Raw genomic sequence first — 14,300 nt, forward strand, 5'->3', positions numbered from 1 at the left:
GCAAGAGATGGACCACCCCTCTCTCCTCTCCCCAGCGTTTACAAAAGCAAAAGCAAAAGCAAAATAAAACTTGAACGCGACGTATATTAAGAGGAATGTTATATATTATTTTACACCGTATATTTTATATATTAAAATATTATTTTTTATTTTTTTATTTTTTATTTTATTTTATTTTTATTAAATTATTTTATTTATTATCTATATATTATATATTTATTAATAAAAAAATTAAAATAAATATGATGTGTAAAATATGAAGATCACGAGAAGAATTTTTCTAATATTCAATTCTAGTAAGGAGCATCGGCTCTCTCCCACTCTCTCTCCAAACTGCATGTTATATATACAGAGAGAGAATTACATAGTCAATGGAGGTTGCCCTTCGTCTCTCACCGTATCAGTCACCTCTCATCCTCCCCAAGCGTTTGGAATCGGTCCCACCTACATCCAATGCCGCCCTCTACAACCATTCTAATACCAGAGGGGACCTTTCTCTCTATCCTTACTTCTCCGCGGTCACCCTCAACAAACCTACGGTTCAGATTTTCTCGTCGGCCGTTACCTCCTGCCACAACCCCCTACCGGTTTCCAACCAACCCTCCTCGTCTCCTTCTCCGAGAATAAAAGTATCTCCCAATTCCCTTCAGTACCCGCCCGGCTTCCTCGGGGCCTCGTTACCCGACCGTCCTATTCCCAACGACTCTGACAGTGACAGCATTATCGATGCCATGGGATACCTTACGAACATATTTTCTACCAAAGTCTACGACGTGGCCATCGAATCTCTATTGCAGCTCGCGCTCAAGCTCTCGGAGCGCCTCGGCGTCACGGTTTGGCTCTAGAGGGAGGATTTACAGCCTCTGCGCTCTTTTTTTCTTTAACTTGTCTTCGGAATCTGAAATTCCTCCCTGTGCGTTTTCTCTTGGTGAATTTTTTAGCTGGTTTTGAAATAATCTAACTGAATTCTATTTTTTTTTAATCACGCAATACTGGTTTGATTCTTTAAATGTGACATATATCCATGCATATTGAAAATGACTGGCCTTTTGGCTTTGGCAGGAACTTTCTTTGCAGTTTTTATTTATTTCTCTATTTTCTCCCATTTTTTTTAGTATTTTCGAATCGTGATTAAGTTTTTTGAAGTGTGATTTAGCATCATACAATTTTACTCTTTTATTTTGGAAATATATTGATTGTGCAACTTTATTGAAGTGTTCAATATTTTTTTACGTTTAAACAGGAGCGCCCCCTCCCCCACCCCACAAAAAAAAACACTCTTAAAGTCAAGCAGGTCTACATTCTTTTTTGTTTATTTCTGATTTTTTGGGGAAAAGTCCCATTGCCCTTAGCTTTTAAACTAGATATTTCTTTTGTTGAAAATTCCAGAAAGAATTTGAAAAATTATCAAGAGAAGATTAATAAGAACGCAGTTACTTTATGTGTTCTAGCTTCTCTTTGGCGGTGTATTTTGTGTTTAAAGGGAAATTCATGACTCAATGCTCATGGTTTTCTTGCTCTGGGTTCGTAGGTTTTCTCGTTCAAGCTGCGTGGGGCCTATAATATGATGGCAAAAATTCCCAAAGAACAGTTGGGTAGAGGAGTTATCCGCTCATCGGCTGGAAATCATGCTCAAGGGGTTGCATTAGCTGCCAAGAGACTCGGTTGCAATGCAGTGATTGCTATGCCTGTCACAACACCAAAAATCATAGTGCATTATGTACCATGTCGCTTAGTGCTTTTTTTTAGTGTTTCTTTAGAAGAAAAGAGGCCAAGCTTACTCATCAAAAAAGAAAAAGAAAAAAGAGGCCTAACTTCCTGCCCTTGTGGGTGCGGTCGTGAGTGCAAACCCAATCTGGGTGAATGTGTAATCTATCAATAAAAAGGCTAATTAATAAAACAGTTGGTTTCTTTATGCTACAGTGGAAAACTGTTGAAAGACTGGGTGCAACTGCTGTTCTTGTGGGGGATTCTTATGATGAGGCACAAACATATGCCAAAAAAGGGGCCGAAGAGGAGGGCCGTACATTCATACCGCCTTTTGATCACCCAGATGTCATAATGGGACAGGGAACCGTTGGAATGGAAATTGTGCGTCAAACAAATAGCCCATTGCATGCAATCTTTGTGCCTGTTGGGGGCGGTGGGCTAATAGCTGGTATTGCTGCTTATGTAAAGAGGGTTTTGTTGGGAGCTGCTCTGATAGATGATTATAAATAAAGGAGAGACAAAATGTAATGTAGTTTGACAATTGCCTACGTCTACAGCTGTTGTAATTTCACTATGAAATAATTTTTACAAAAACTCTCTCTTGTAAACTCTCTCTGCTCACCCACTCTCTTTCTCTCTTCTTTCTCTCCCACACTCTGTCTGCACACTGTCTGCACACACACACACTCACCTCATCACAACACTTATATTTATAATACTGATGGGGAGTCGTCGATGAGAAGGTGCAATTGAGAGAAGGTGCAGCCGCACCTTTTGAATTCGGTGCCTTTCGGTGCATTAAACAAGCACATGCCATGCATGACCCACCACTTTTATCTCCATTCGCAACAGGTTTCTCCAGAGGTATGTTCATCATGTTTAAGAATTCACCTGCACCGCTAGTTTTTAAGTTTAAGTTTTATTTGGTATACCTTCCAAGTTCTCCTAGATGAACTCAAATTCTACTTCTATTTTTCAGCCACTCCCAAACTCACCTGTTTCTGTCCCCTGTGATGGTTTTGATGCAAATACATGTACTTAACGTGTTTCTTAATCTATAATGTAATCCATCGAGGATACTTTTCTGATATACTTTACACAGGTAAAGATTATCGGAGTGGAGCCCTCTGATGCGAATGAAATGGCAGTGTCTTTGCAGTATGGACAAAGAATGATGTTGGACCAGGTTGGAGCTTTTGCAGATGATGTAGCTGTCAAAAAAGTTGGTGAAGAAACTTTCCGCATATGCAAGGAATTGGTAGATGACATAGTTCTTATAAGTCGTGATGAATCTCTCTGTGAAACCAAGATCTTGCCTGTTTCAACTGCATTTCTCGCTGGAGAGCTTTAATCTTCAAAATAATAGATGTGGGTGTCAGTTCTTGGGATTTATAATATTGTTACCCATGTTGCAGGACATGTTTGAGGAAAAAAGAAGCATTTTAGAACCAGCAGGTGCCCTTGCTCTTGCTGGAGCTGAAGCATACTGCGAGTATTATGGCCTCAAGGGCGAAAATGTTGTAGCAATAGCTAGTGGAGCAAACATGAACTTCAATAAACTGAGGGTGGTGACTGAACTGGCTAATGTAGGCCGGCAACAAGAGCCCGTGCCTGCAACTGTTATGCCAGAGGAACCTGGAAGCTTCAAACGATTTTGTGAACTGGTGGGCCAACATAGATTTAATCAAATTTTCTAACCGAACAGCTTTCTTGTTCGTGGCATGTGACAAGTGACTGAGTTGTCAGGTGGGACAGATGAATATCACTGAATTCAAATATAGGTGTCACTCTGACAAAGAGGCTATCGTTCTATGCAGGTAAAATGTCTGTCAATCTGTATTAATTAGGAGCAAATGCTAAATCTTTCTGGAGACTTTTATTTCAATAGAAACAAATATTTTAGTGGTGTCCATATTTTAGAATATGGGAATATTTTCGTTTGTATGGTTTGGATGTAAGCACTAGTTTACAATTTCATTTTGTTTTTTTAAGATATTTATGAGAGATAATTTAGTGATCAGTACTAACTTGGTAAAAAAGAAATCGAATCATTCCTCTTGATGTTGTGTGCAGTGTTGGCATCCACATGGTTTCTGAACTTGAAGCAATGCTGGAGCGGATGAAATCTTCTCAACTTTGAAAAACTTACAACCTCCCAAATAGTGACTTGGTTAAAGATTATTTGCGCTATTTGGTAATATATTTTCTGAATAGATATTGCTTTTGGCTTGAAATCATTAACTAATTTTATCTTCACGCACTGTACTTTCACATGTTTCTTGTGGACTGAAAAGCTTTTGGTGCCGTGGTGGACATATCTTACTATAAAACAAAAAGAGGTGGACTTTACCAGAGGCTTGTTAAATATATGCCACTATAAATCGGTCTAGTCCTAAAGATACCAGCAGTGCAAGCTATTTCTTTTATAATCTCCTCTTTTTTCTCTCTCAAAAACCCTTATTGTTTTATACGAAAACTTGGGAGATGTTGGAGTTGTTATGATTCCGAGGATTAAATGTTTAACCAAATTAGTATCTAATAGTTTTAGGGTCTTTGAATCAATGGTTGGGTCTTTAATAATTGATATTAGATAAAGGACTGCGTCACAGGTTCAAATCAGAGAGGGGGCGACTTATAGGCTGGATTAAAATGTCTTAGTACTTTATATAGGTATGGTCTTAAGTCATTGAATACTGATAGATAAGTAAATCCAAAAGGGTAAAGGTTACCATAGGATCAATGTCAATAGAGTGGGCCGCCGTGGACGTCAGATTTGAAAGCGTGGTGGAATGTTATGATCCTGATGGTTAAAGGTTTAACCAAATTAGTATCTAACAGTCCTAGAACTTTTGGATCAATAATTGGATCTTTAACATAGTTAAAGTTTTAATTCTTCTTGGAACAGTGGAAATGCCCTGAGGTTTTGGCTAATGGTTTTTGGACCAAAATCAAAATGGAATGTGCTCTTCCCATAATAAGGGTGGAGATTCAATTATACGAATCCCATTCAGATAATTGAGTGGTATTTACCTATAAAAAGAAAAAGAAAAAGAAAAAGTAAGTATGGTCAATTAGGTCTTATTTGGATACACAGTTCAGATAAGATGAGATGAGATATTTTGAATGATAGTAAAATTTTTGAATTAAGATGAGATAAAATAGTTTGTAAAAAAATGTATATTTGGATAGTGAGATGTGATGAAATAGTTTTAAATTTTTGAAATTTGAAAAATATGTGGATCTCATTGTTTTAAATAGAGCCGAATTGTGCATTGTTCTTGCACTGTTTATGTCAATTTCGTACTATTTATATACTGTTCACGCATAGGTCATTGTCAGTTTTCACTGTTTATTTAAGTGGATATTTTAAAAATTTAGAGATGAAATATAATATATTTGGATAAAAAAAAACTATTGTACAGTACATATGAGATGAAATTTCATCGTATCCGGTAACCAAACCGGGCCTAAAACCGATAAATGGGAAAAGTGGTCATTACCGCATATATGTGCTTGTTGGGGTGCATCATGGCTTTAAGTTGCCTAGCTAAAAAAATTATGGCTTCTAAGTTTATTTTATTTTGGGTCTCTTTCAGATGGGAAGCAGATCAAACGTTCAGAATGAGGTTCGTTGTCGGTTGTATTTCCAGAGAAGCCGGGTGCTCTGATGAAGTTCTTGGATGCTTTTAGTCCACGTTGGAATATAAGTTTGTTCCATTATCGTGGAGAGGTGGGTATAAAAGAACCGCCTGTTCCTCAACTTGTTGATGTTCTGTAGGCTAGGGTGGCCGATTACACCTGTTTTTTCCCCTTTCAAATAATTTGTTCAAATCTGATATCGTTGCATCATATTTGTTGTGTCTCCAACAGGGTGAAACGGGTGCAAATGTATTGGTTGGGATGCAGATTGTATGGAGTGAGATGGATGAATTTCATGACCGTGCCAACAATCTTGGGTATGATTATGCAGTGGTGAACAACCACAAGGACTTCTCTCCAACTATTGATGCATTCATTAGGGCTAACCCTGTGATTTTACCCGAGTGTTCCTCAAATCACCAGACTTCTCAAGATGGCCAAGGAGGGAAAGCAGAAAACCTCATAACGTTATTCTTGTGGTAGAGAAAGAGTCATGTTTTTGTACTGGTTTACCCCCATCCCCCCATGCTTTTTATCTTCCCCTTTTTAATTGCGCCATGTGTAAATACATAATTATAAATTTTGGATTGCTCGAATAATTTTGTATTTATTTATTTTTATAGTAATAGTTTTAAATTTTCAACAAGAGTTTATCTAATAGTTACAAAGATAAGAAGACAAGTTTCTAATGCGATATTTGATGTTTGAATCACTGTAAATATAACCACTGATACCTAAATATATAAACATTTATACAATTTAAAGCTTATTTGTCAAGACTTTTAAGTAAAGTTTGCTTGAATCGGTGTTTTGTTTAGAACAACACAAATCTATGAAGCGACTATCTTTCGCACACCCCATTCAAACCAACCCATCAAACCTATTAGGCAAGGGAGGTAGAGAAAGTGGACAAATTGTAATAGGATGGGAGTTTTTTGCGTTTGATAGAAAGGGCGAAAAACTCAATCCAGTATTGAATTTACTCCCCACGCTGACTGTAGTCTGTTCAGTTCATAAAGATTATTTGGCTGCTGAAAGGCAGTATTACATACTGCAGTACACGACGATCAATGAAAGAGGTTGGTTTGTCATAAATGATTGATGCTTCCTATTTAGTAGATGTCCGATCCAGCACACTGGCATTTGAAACTAGCGCCATATCACACAGCAAACATTCATTCATATACGGAGGAAAGAAGACAGTTTGTGCTATTCAAGGCACGCTATAAGGTGGAAGCACAGACTCTTTTCCTTAAGCTCCTTCGTCACCTCCCGACAAACTCCCGAGCATTAGCAAAAAGAGGACGCTCTTGATGAGACCATTAAATGAAAGGACAAAATTCATAAGCACCGTGGGGGTGCCAGACGTGCCACCAATAACTGGAATCTGTAAAGGTTTGTTAAAACCTTGAGAAAAGTTTGAAGGAGAACTTCTTCAGGCTTTAAGTGCCGAGAAGGATTTTGTATTATTTTATAATAACAGGTTTTACAAGACAATATACTACAACATAAGTTTCAGATTCCTATGATAATGCTAGACCATGTATCAGGTGGCTATACAAGGAAACATTGACTAAGTCTTGCCAAAGCCTTACCAGAATCAAACGGCTTTTATTGGGAACCAGACCCTCCCCTATACTTGCGTGACTCTGACCATGGAGTTCCCCTTCTTAAATTATCCTCCACCTGCGTCCTCTTTAATTCACTATCACCCCCCCTTCTCTTCTCTCTCTCTCTCTCTCTCTCTCTCTCGATTCTCATTGTTGGAATAAGGGAACGAAATGGGATTCTCAAGTCGTCTCTTGGCTTCAATTCTTCTTGTGCTGGTTTTCTCTGTTGTTCATGGGGATCCTCTTGTTCCCGCACTCTGCATATTTGGGGATTCTGTGGTTGATGTTGGAAATAATAACAACCTAATTACACTGGTCAAGGCAAATTTTCCTCCTTATGGCAGGGACTTTGTTACTCACAGACCCACTGGAAGGTTCTGCAACGGAAAGCTTGCCACAGATTTCACCGGTAACATCTCTGAAGGCCTTATTTCTTCTTCTTTGCACTAATGAACTAGCTTATGGATTGCCTGATTTTTTGCATGCCAGCTGAGTCCCTTGGGTTCACTTCATACCCACCAGCTTACCTGAGCCAAGATGCCAGAGGGAAGAACCTCTTGACGGGAGCCAACTTTGCCTCCGGTTCTTCCGGTTATTATGACAGGACAGCCCTCTTATATGTAAACATTATGATCACAACTCTGTGTGTGTGTGTGTGTTTTACTGCACCCTTGAATGCTTTTTTGTTCCTTATGGTTTTGTAGGGTGCCATTTCATTGCCCCAGCAGTTGAGTTATTACAAAGAGTACCAAACGAAAGTTGTGAACATGGTTGGAAATTCCAAAGCCCAATCCATATTCTCTGGTGCAATCCACCTGCTGAGTGCAGGAAGCAGTGATTTCGTTCAGAACTACTACATCAATCCCCTCGTTAACGGAGCCTACTCACACGATCAATTCTCAGATATCCTCCTGAGATCGTACTCTATTTTCATTCAGGTCCTTCATTCTCTACATTACAAGTTAATTCCATAATATTTGACTATATATGTTTGTTTACTTGTTTGCATACACCGCACGCATGGTGTCCCAGACTTGTTTACTATATATGTAACAGAGTACATGGTGGTTGTGCGTGCACGGTGTACTAGATTCTTGGGTTCGACTGCGCACACAACCTCATTGGAAGAGAGGAAAGATTGAGGGAGGGAGGAGCCAAGGAGGTTCATGTTTCCCATCTTACGAATAAAAAATAAGGTTTGTGCAGAAGGTAAAAAAGTAAAGAAAATAGAAGAATATATTACTTCAACAACGGCGGAACTACGTTCCAAATTTTTTTAAAAAAATTCTAAATATTCTCTAATTTTTTTTTCCCCATAATTTTATCTAAATAGAAAATGATCCCATCAAAATTTATAATTTCCATTTTTTTTTTAAACTTCTATATACATTTCTGTCTTTCAAATCTTTTCCATACCACTGAAATTTTGTATAATTTATATATTATCTTTTTTTCGATGACGTGGCCCCTCTAAAATTATATTAAAATTAAGTTTGTAAAGAATAATAAACTTATGGATCCCAATTTTTTTTATTATACAATATTAAAATTTTTAATATCGAATCCAAAGTGAAATAAATAAATAAAAATTATCTAATATTGATGATGTATATAAAAAATAATTGATAAAAGAAAAATATTTAAAGTCTTAATTATAGTATTATATGTTTAATATAACACATAAATTTCTAGATTTCACATGAGACTTGATAAATTAGCTTTTATACTAGAATGAAAGATAGACTTTTAAAAAATCACTTAATAATTTTTATGAAGACACAAATTATAAATATTTCATTATAAAAATAATAATGGATGAACTTTATTCTATGAAACACTATCATAAAAAATCTGAAACAAATGTTAAGTTATGTTTTTAGAATTTTATTCTTACATGCATATAGCAATTTATTGAAATCTGATTTTTATATATAGTTATGTTTTCATGAAATCAAGATTAAGATTTATTTCTTTTTATTTTACGTAAATGTGTCATCCAATAGAAAAGTTAGCGTCTTAGAAAAATTTCTAGCTCCGCCCCCGCGGCTTCAACTATACCATTCGAAACCTCATTTCCAAATAGCAAAATGCAAAATTAGATTCCAGATCATAAATCTTGAATTTACACAGAAGTTAAAATAAGTTTGATATGGAAGAGTAAACAGCAGTAATTCATTTCTTCTTAAGTTTCTATAAAAACAAATAATTGTCTTAAAAAAGCAGAGCATTATGACAGAATCTGTACGGACTGGGAGCAAGGAGGATTGCTGTGACATGCCTACCCCCAATTGGGTGTTTGCCTGCGGCCATCACACTGTTTGGCGCTGGAAGCAATCAGTGCGTTGAGAGGCTGAACCAAGACGCCATTTCTTTCAATAAGAAGCTCAACAGCACATCTCAAAGTTTGCAAAATAGATTTCCGGGTCTCATACTCGTGGTCTTTGATATCTACCAACCTCTGTTAGATATCATCACAAATCCCGCGGAAAATGGTATTAATTACACCAACTCTTGAAAAAATTGGCAAAAGTTTTTGTAATCTCCGTTAGTTCTATCATGCAAGTGATTTAAGAGAAATTCCTAGCCTACGCAGCAACTTAATTTATTTAGAATGCGTTAATAATCTCGGTTTTACTGGCTGGCTAGCTAGCTAGTTAGGAATCTCTCATTAATATAACAAGTAGTGATTTTTCCACTGGTCACAGGGTTTTTTGAAGTAAGAAAAGCTTGCTGTGGGACAGGTACAATAGAAACCTCCCTGCTATGCAATGCCAACTCTCCAGGGACATGCTCCAATGCTACAGGATATGTGTTTTGGGATGGGTTCCATCCGTCTGAAGCCACCAATCAGGTCTTGTCTACCAATCTACTTTTACAGGGAGCCCCTCTTATCTCCTGAAGCCCTTTCTATTTCAATTAGAAGAGTTGAATGCTAGTGTACTCTTGTGATCTATAGACATCATGCATAGATGTCATGAGAAAAAAAGGATTATTCTGTTGGTTTTAGTTTTGAGTGTATGGCTCCGTAGAGCTAGGTGTGAGGTATGTAAAATTGCTTGGCTACACATGCAGGGATCGAGGTTCACTTGATGTTTGTCGTCGAGTGAAAATTTTGACATATTAGTCCTCAAATAAGATAACTATGGTGGGAATTTGAGAATTTAACATCCATTTCTTTTTTCTTTTTTATTTATTTAACATCCATTTCATCACGCCAAGTTGTTGAAATGAACAAGCCAAGGAAATCCCTGAATCTATTGATTGTAAGTTGCAGCATATAAGCATTTTACCTATGCAAAACATTGTATAAAATTCTGATATCTAGCATTTATATTCTAATGCATCCGCATTAAACTGTGCCGTAAATTAAAGACCATATGCCCGAATACATAGTACAGCGCAGATAACAAAGAAGATTGGGATGAAAGATTTATCGAGAAAATTAAATTACAAAATTATAAGCAGAAGATGTAAGATCGATAGCATACCTTATGGATAGTCAAGGTTGGCTGCAAGTATTTGAACCCAAGAAATGGAGCACGAGAATAACTGTTCTCAAAGTTAAGAAGCATACGACTTTCCTATGGTTCAAATCCATGAACAACCTGTGACAAAATAATCCGGAGGAACTCAGATCAAGTACGGAAAACATTATAGAAATCCTCAATCAAGGTGGGAATCTTTAAGACAGAAAATGAAAAAAGGGTCAAATTTGTTGGATGGTAATGGGAATTCAAAGCATGACTGGCAATAGCAGAATGTGAGAATCGGCGTGAGATATTTTATAGCCTAGAAATTTATAAAGAATAAGATATAAGCAAATCTATATTTCAAAGGGAAATACATCTGAAATGCTATCTATGATGGTATTAAAAAAAAAAAAAAAAAACATGCAGACAAGGACTAACCATGTTGTGTTGTTTGAAGTTTTGCAGAAAAGAATACTCGGGTGGGTTTTCAATTAAAATCTTGGTTGGATGGGTTTTCAAATTTAGGCCTTATTTTTAAATCGAAAAAGAAAAAAACAGATTTTCTATATTTTAATTGTACCGGTAACTATTACTGGAAATAACTTTTTTAACAGTATTAAAAAAAAAAATTACTTATCATCCTCGAGTTACATATCATAGACAATTTATATATTTTTATTTTTTTATTTTTAATTTTTATTAAATATATAGAATAGAGATGATGAGAAGAATAATTTAATTAATTTCAAATAATAAAAATGAAAATAATTGTAACGTGGGTGCGTAAAACGATGGATTCGGAAGTCAAGAACGGAAGAACCGCGAGGTTGACAAACATCCAACCCACAATTGCTGTCGAAGTTAAGGAGTCTTATGTTGAAGGAGACAATGGCCACCGTTATCCAACCCACAATTGCTGCCGCCGCTTCCTATAACTCTCTTCCTCACTCCCTTCTCTTTTCCTCCCCGCCCCATAACCCCCTTTTCCACTTCCCCTTAATGTCCAAAAACCCAAGACCACCACCTCCACCACCAACATTCCCTTCTCTTTCTCTCTTCCAAAGCAGACCTTACCAGCAGCTCCACTTCTCCACTTACCCTACCCAATCCTTTTCATCCCCGCAAATCCTTTTCTCCCCAGAGTGTTTTAGTCCCCCTTCTTCTTCATCAGACAACGAAGAAGCCTCTGTTATTGACGGTTTATTCAAAATGCTTCGCCTCTCGTCTCGATATGGCGACGCCCAGCTCACCAAGGCTGTGCACGCGTGCATTCTCAAGCTTGAGGAACACACTCGTCTGGCTAATGCTCTAATTGCCGCTTACCTCAAGCTGGGTCTGCTTTCTGACGCTTATGGTGTTTTCTTGGGCCTTTCGTGCCCGAACGTGGTGTCTTATACAGCTTTGATATCGGGCTTTTCAAAGTCGAATAGAGGAGACGAGGCGGTGGAGCTTTTCTTTCGGATGAGGGATTCAGGTATTGAGCCTAATGAGTACAGCTTTGTTGCAATTTTGACTGCTTGTATTCGGATATTGGAGTTGCATTTGGGTTTACAAGTTCACGCTACGGTCATCAAACTTGGATATTTGAATTCTAGTTTTGTTACGAATGCGCTAGTTGGGTTGTATGGTAAGTGTGGGTGTTTGGATTTTGTCCTTAAATTGTTTGGTGAAATGCCGCATAGGGATATTACGTCATGGAATAGTGTTATGTCGAGTGTCGTAAAGGATTGCATGTATGATAAGACATTTAAATTGTTTGGTGATATGAAGAGAATTGATGGGCTTAGAGTTGATCATTTTACACTTTCAATCCTTTTGACCGCTTGTGCTGGCAGTGCTTCTTTCATGAAAGGCAGAGAAGTTCATGCTTATGCAATCAAGGTTGGGTTGGAGGCCAATTTGAGTGTCAGCAATGCGCTGATTGGATTCTACACTGACTGTGGGAGTGCAGAGGATGTGACGGCTTTGTTTCAGAGGATGCCCCTTAGAGATATTATTACTTGGACGGAAATGATTACAGCATATATGGATTTTGGCTTGGTGGATTTGGCGGTGGATATATTTGACAAGATGCCTGAGAGGAATTCTTTTTCTTATAATGCTCTTTTGGCAGGATTATGTCGAAATGGCAAGGGCTTTATGGCACTGGAAGTATTTGTAAACATGGTGAATGAGAGAGTAGAGTTAACCGAATTCACTTTGACAAGCGTTCTTAATGCTTATGGATTGCTCATGGATTGTAAAATCAGTGAGCAGATTCATGGGTTCATCCTTAAGATTGCAAACAGGTCAAATGCCTATATTGAAGCAGCGCTGCTTGATATGTGTACAAAGTGTGGCAGGATGGCAGATGCCAAAAAGATGTTCAGTCGGTGGCCTTTAGACCGGGAAAGCTCCATGATTAGGACTTCGATGATATGTGGTTACGCTCGAAATGGATGGCTAGATGAGGCAATTTCTCTATTCAACATTAGTCAATCGGGAGGAACAATGGTTGTGGATGAAGTTGCATCAACTTCAGTACTCAGTCTCTGTGGAACTATAGGATGTCATCACACGGGAAAGCAAATGCACAGCCATGTTCTCAAATCTGGTTTTTTATCTGATTTGAGGGTAGGAAATGCCATGATTAGCATGTATGCAAAGTGTTGGAACTTGGATGATGCAATTAGAATATTCAATGATATGCCTAGACATGATACAGTTTCATGGAACAGTTTGCTTGCCGGCCAGCTTCTTCACAGACGGGGTGATGAGGCCTTGGCCTACTGGTCAAAGATGAAGAAGATAGGTGTAAAACCGGACAAAGTTACATTTGTTTTGATCATTTCAGCTTATCGGATCACAAAGTCCAATTTAGTTGATGATTGTCGTAGTTTGTTTCTCTCAATGAAAGACATTTATGAAATCGAGCCGTCTTCAGAACATTATGCATCCTTTATTGGCGTTTTGGGTTATTGGGGTCTACTAGAAGAAGCCGAGGAAGTGATCAACAAAATGCCTTTTAAGCCAGAAGCTTCCATTTGGCGAGCATTGCTTGATAGTAGCAGAATCCATATGAAAAAAACAATTGGAAAACGGGTTGCAAACCGTATACTTGCATTGGAGCCAAAAGACCCATCAACGTACATACTTGTATCAAATCTGTATTCAGCATCTGGGAGATGGCACTGCTCTGAAATGGTGAGGGAAGAAATGAGAGAAAGGGGGTTTAGGAAACACCCAGGTCAAAGTTGGATCATTTATCAGGATAAAATACATTCTTTCTATGCAAGAGATAAGTCCCATCCCCAAACCAAAGATATCTACAGTGGATTAGAAGTACTAATCTTAGAATGTCTAAAAGCTGGATATGTTCCAGACACAAGCTTTGTGGTTCATGACGTAGAAGAGCATCAGAAGAAGGATTTCTTATTCTATCATAGTGCAAAACTAGCAGCAACTTGCGGGCTTCTGATGACCAGGCCCGGAAAACCCATTCGGGTCGTGAAGAACATTATTCTTTGTGGAGACTGCCACACATTCTTGAAGTATGTTTCGGTAGTTACCAAAAGAGAGATATTCCTAAGAGATTCATCGGGGTTTCATTGCTTCTGTGGTGGCCAGTGCTCATGTAAAGATTATTGGTGATAACCAGCTGACACCCCCCTCCCTTATTTTGCAACCTAGCTTGTTGCTTACTAACTGGTAACTTCCATTATTCTTATTGTCACAAGTACGTAGTTACAAGCCAATGTAAGATAATTCATGTATGTAGTTACAGGAAATTCGTTACATATATTAATTGAATGTATAGAATATCTATTATTGTCTATAGGAAATAATTAAGTAATGCCTTGTTGGATAGACTAAAATAGAGTTTATAAGATCA

General features: G+C 37.7%; 2 protein-coding genes and 1 pseudogene across 2 annotated transcripts; all 3 read left to right on the top strand.

Moving 5' to 3' along the window:
• The first annotated feature begins 284 nt into the window (after positions 1–284).
• Positions 285–5,948, top strand: LOC122278179 (annotated as a pseudogene).
• Positions 5,949–6,959: 1,011 nt separating this feature from the next.
• Positions 6,960–10,124, top strand: LOC122278178 (GDSL esterase/lipase At5g03810). Its single transcript, XM_043088292.1, has 5 exons — positions 6,960–7,368; positions 7,449–7,579; positions 7,664–7,897; positions 9,196–9,451; positions 9,665–10,124. Exons 1-5 carry the CDS (start codon positions 7,131–7,133, stop codon positions 9,856–9,858), a joined length of 1,053 nt encoding a protein of 350 aa, XP_042944226.1. The 5' UTR covers positions 6,960–7,130; the 3' UTR covers positions 9,859–10,124.
• Positions 10,125–11,220: 1,096 nt separating this feature from the next.
• LOC122279423 (pentatricopeptide repeat-containing protein At5g03800) lies at positions 11,221–14,300 on the top strand. Its single transcript, XM_043090080.1, has one exon. The coding sequence runs from the start codon at positions 11,303–11,305 to the stop codon at positions 14,057–14,059; it is 2,757 nt and encodes a 918-aa protein (XP_042946014.1). The 5' UTR covers positions 11,221–11,302; the 3' UTR covers positions 14,060–14,300.

This window comes from Carya illinoinensis, chromosome 10, assembly GCF_018687715.1.
Source record: "Carya illinoinensis cultivar Pawnee chromosome 10, C.illinoinensisPawnee_v1, whole genome shotgun sequence".
Taxonomy (NCBI): Eukaryota; Viridiplantae; Streptophyta; class Magnoliopsida; order Fagales; family Juglandaceae; genus Carya; species Carya illinoinensis.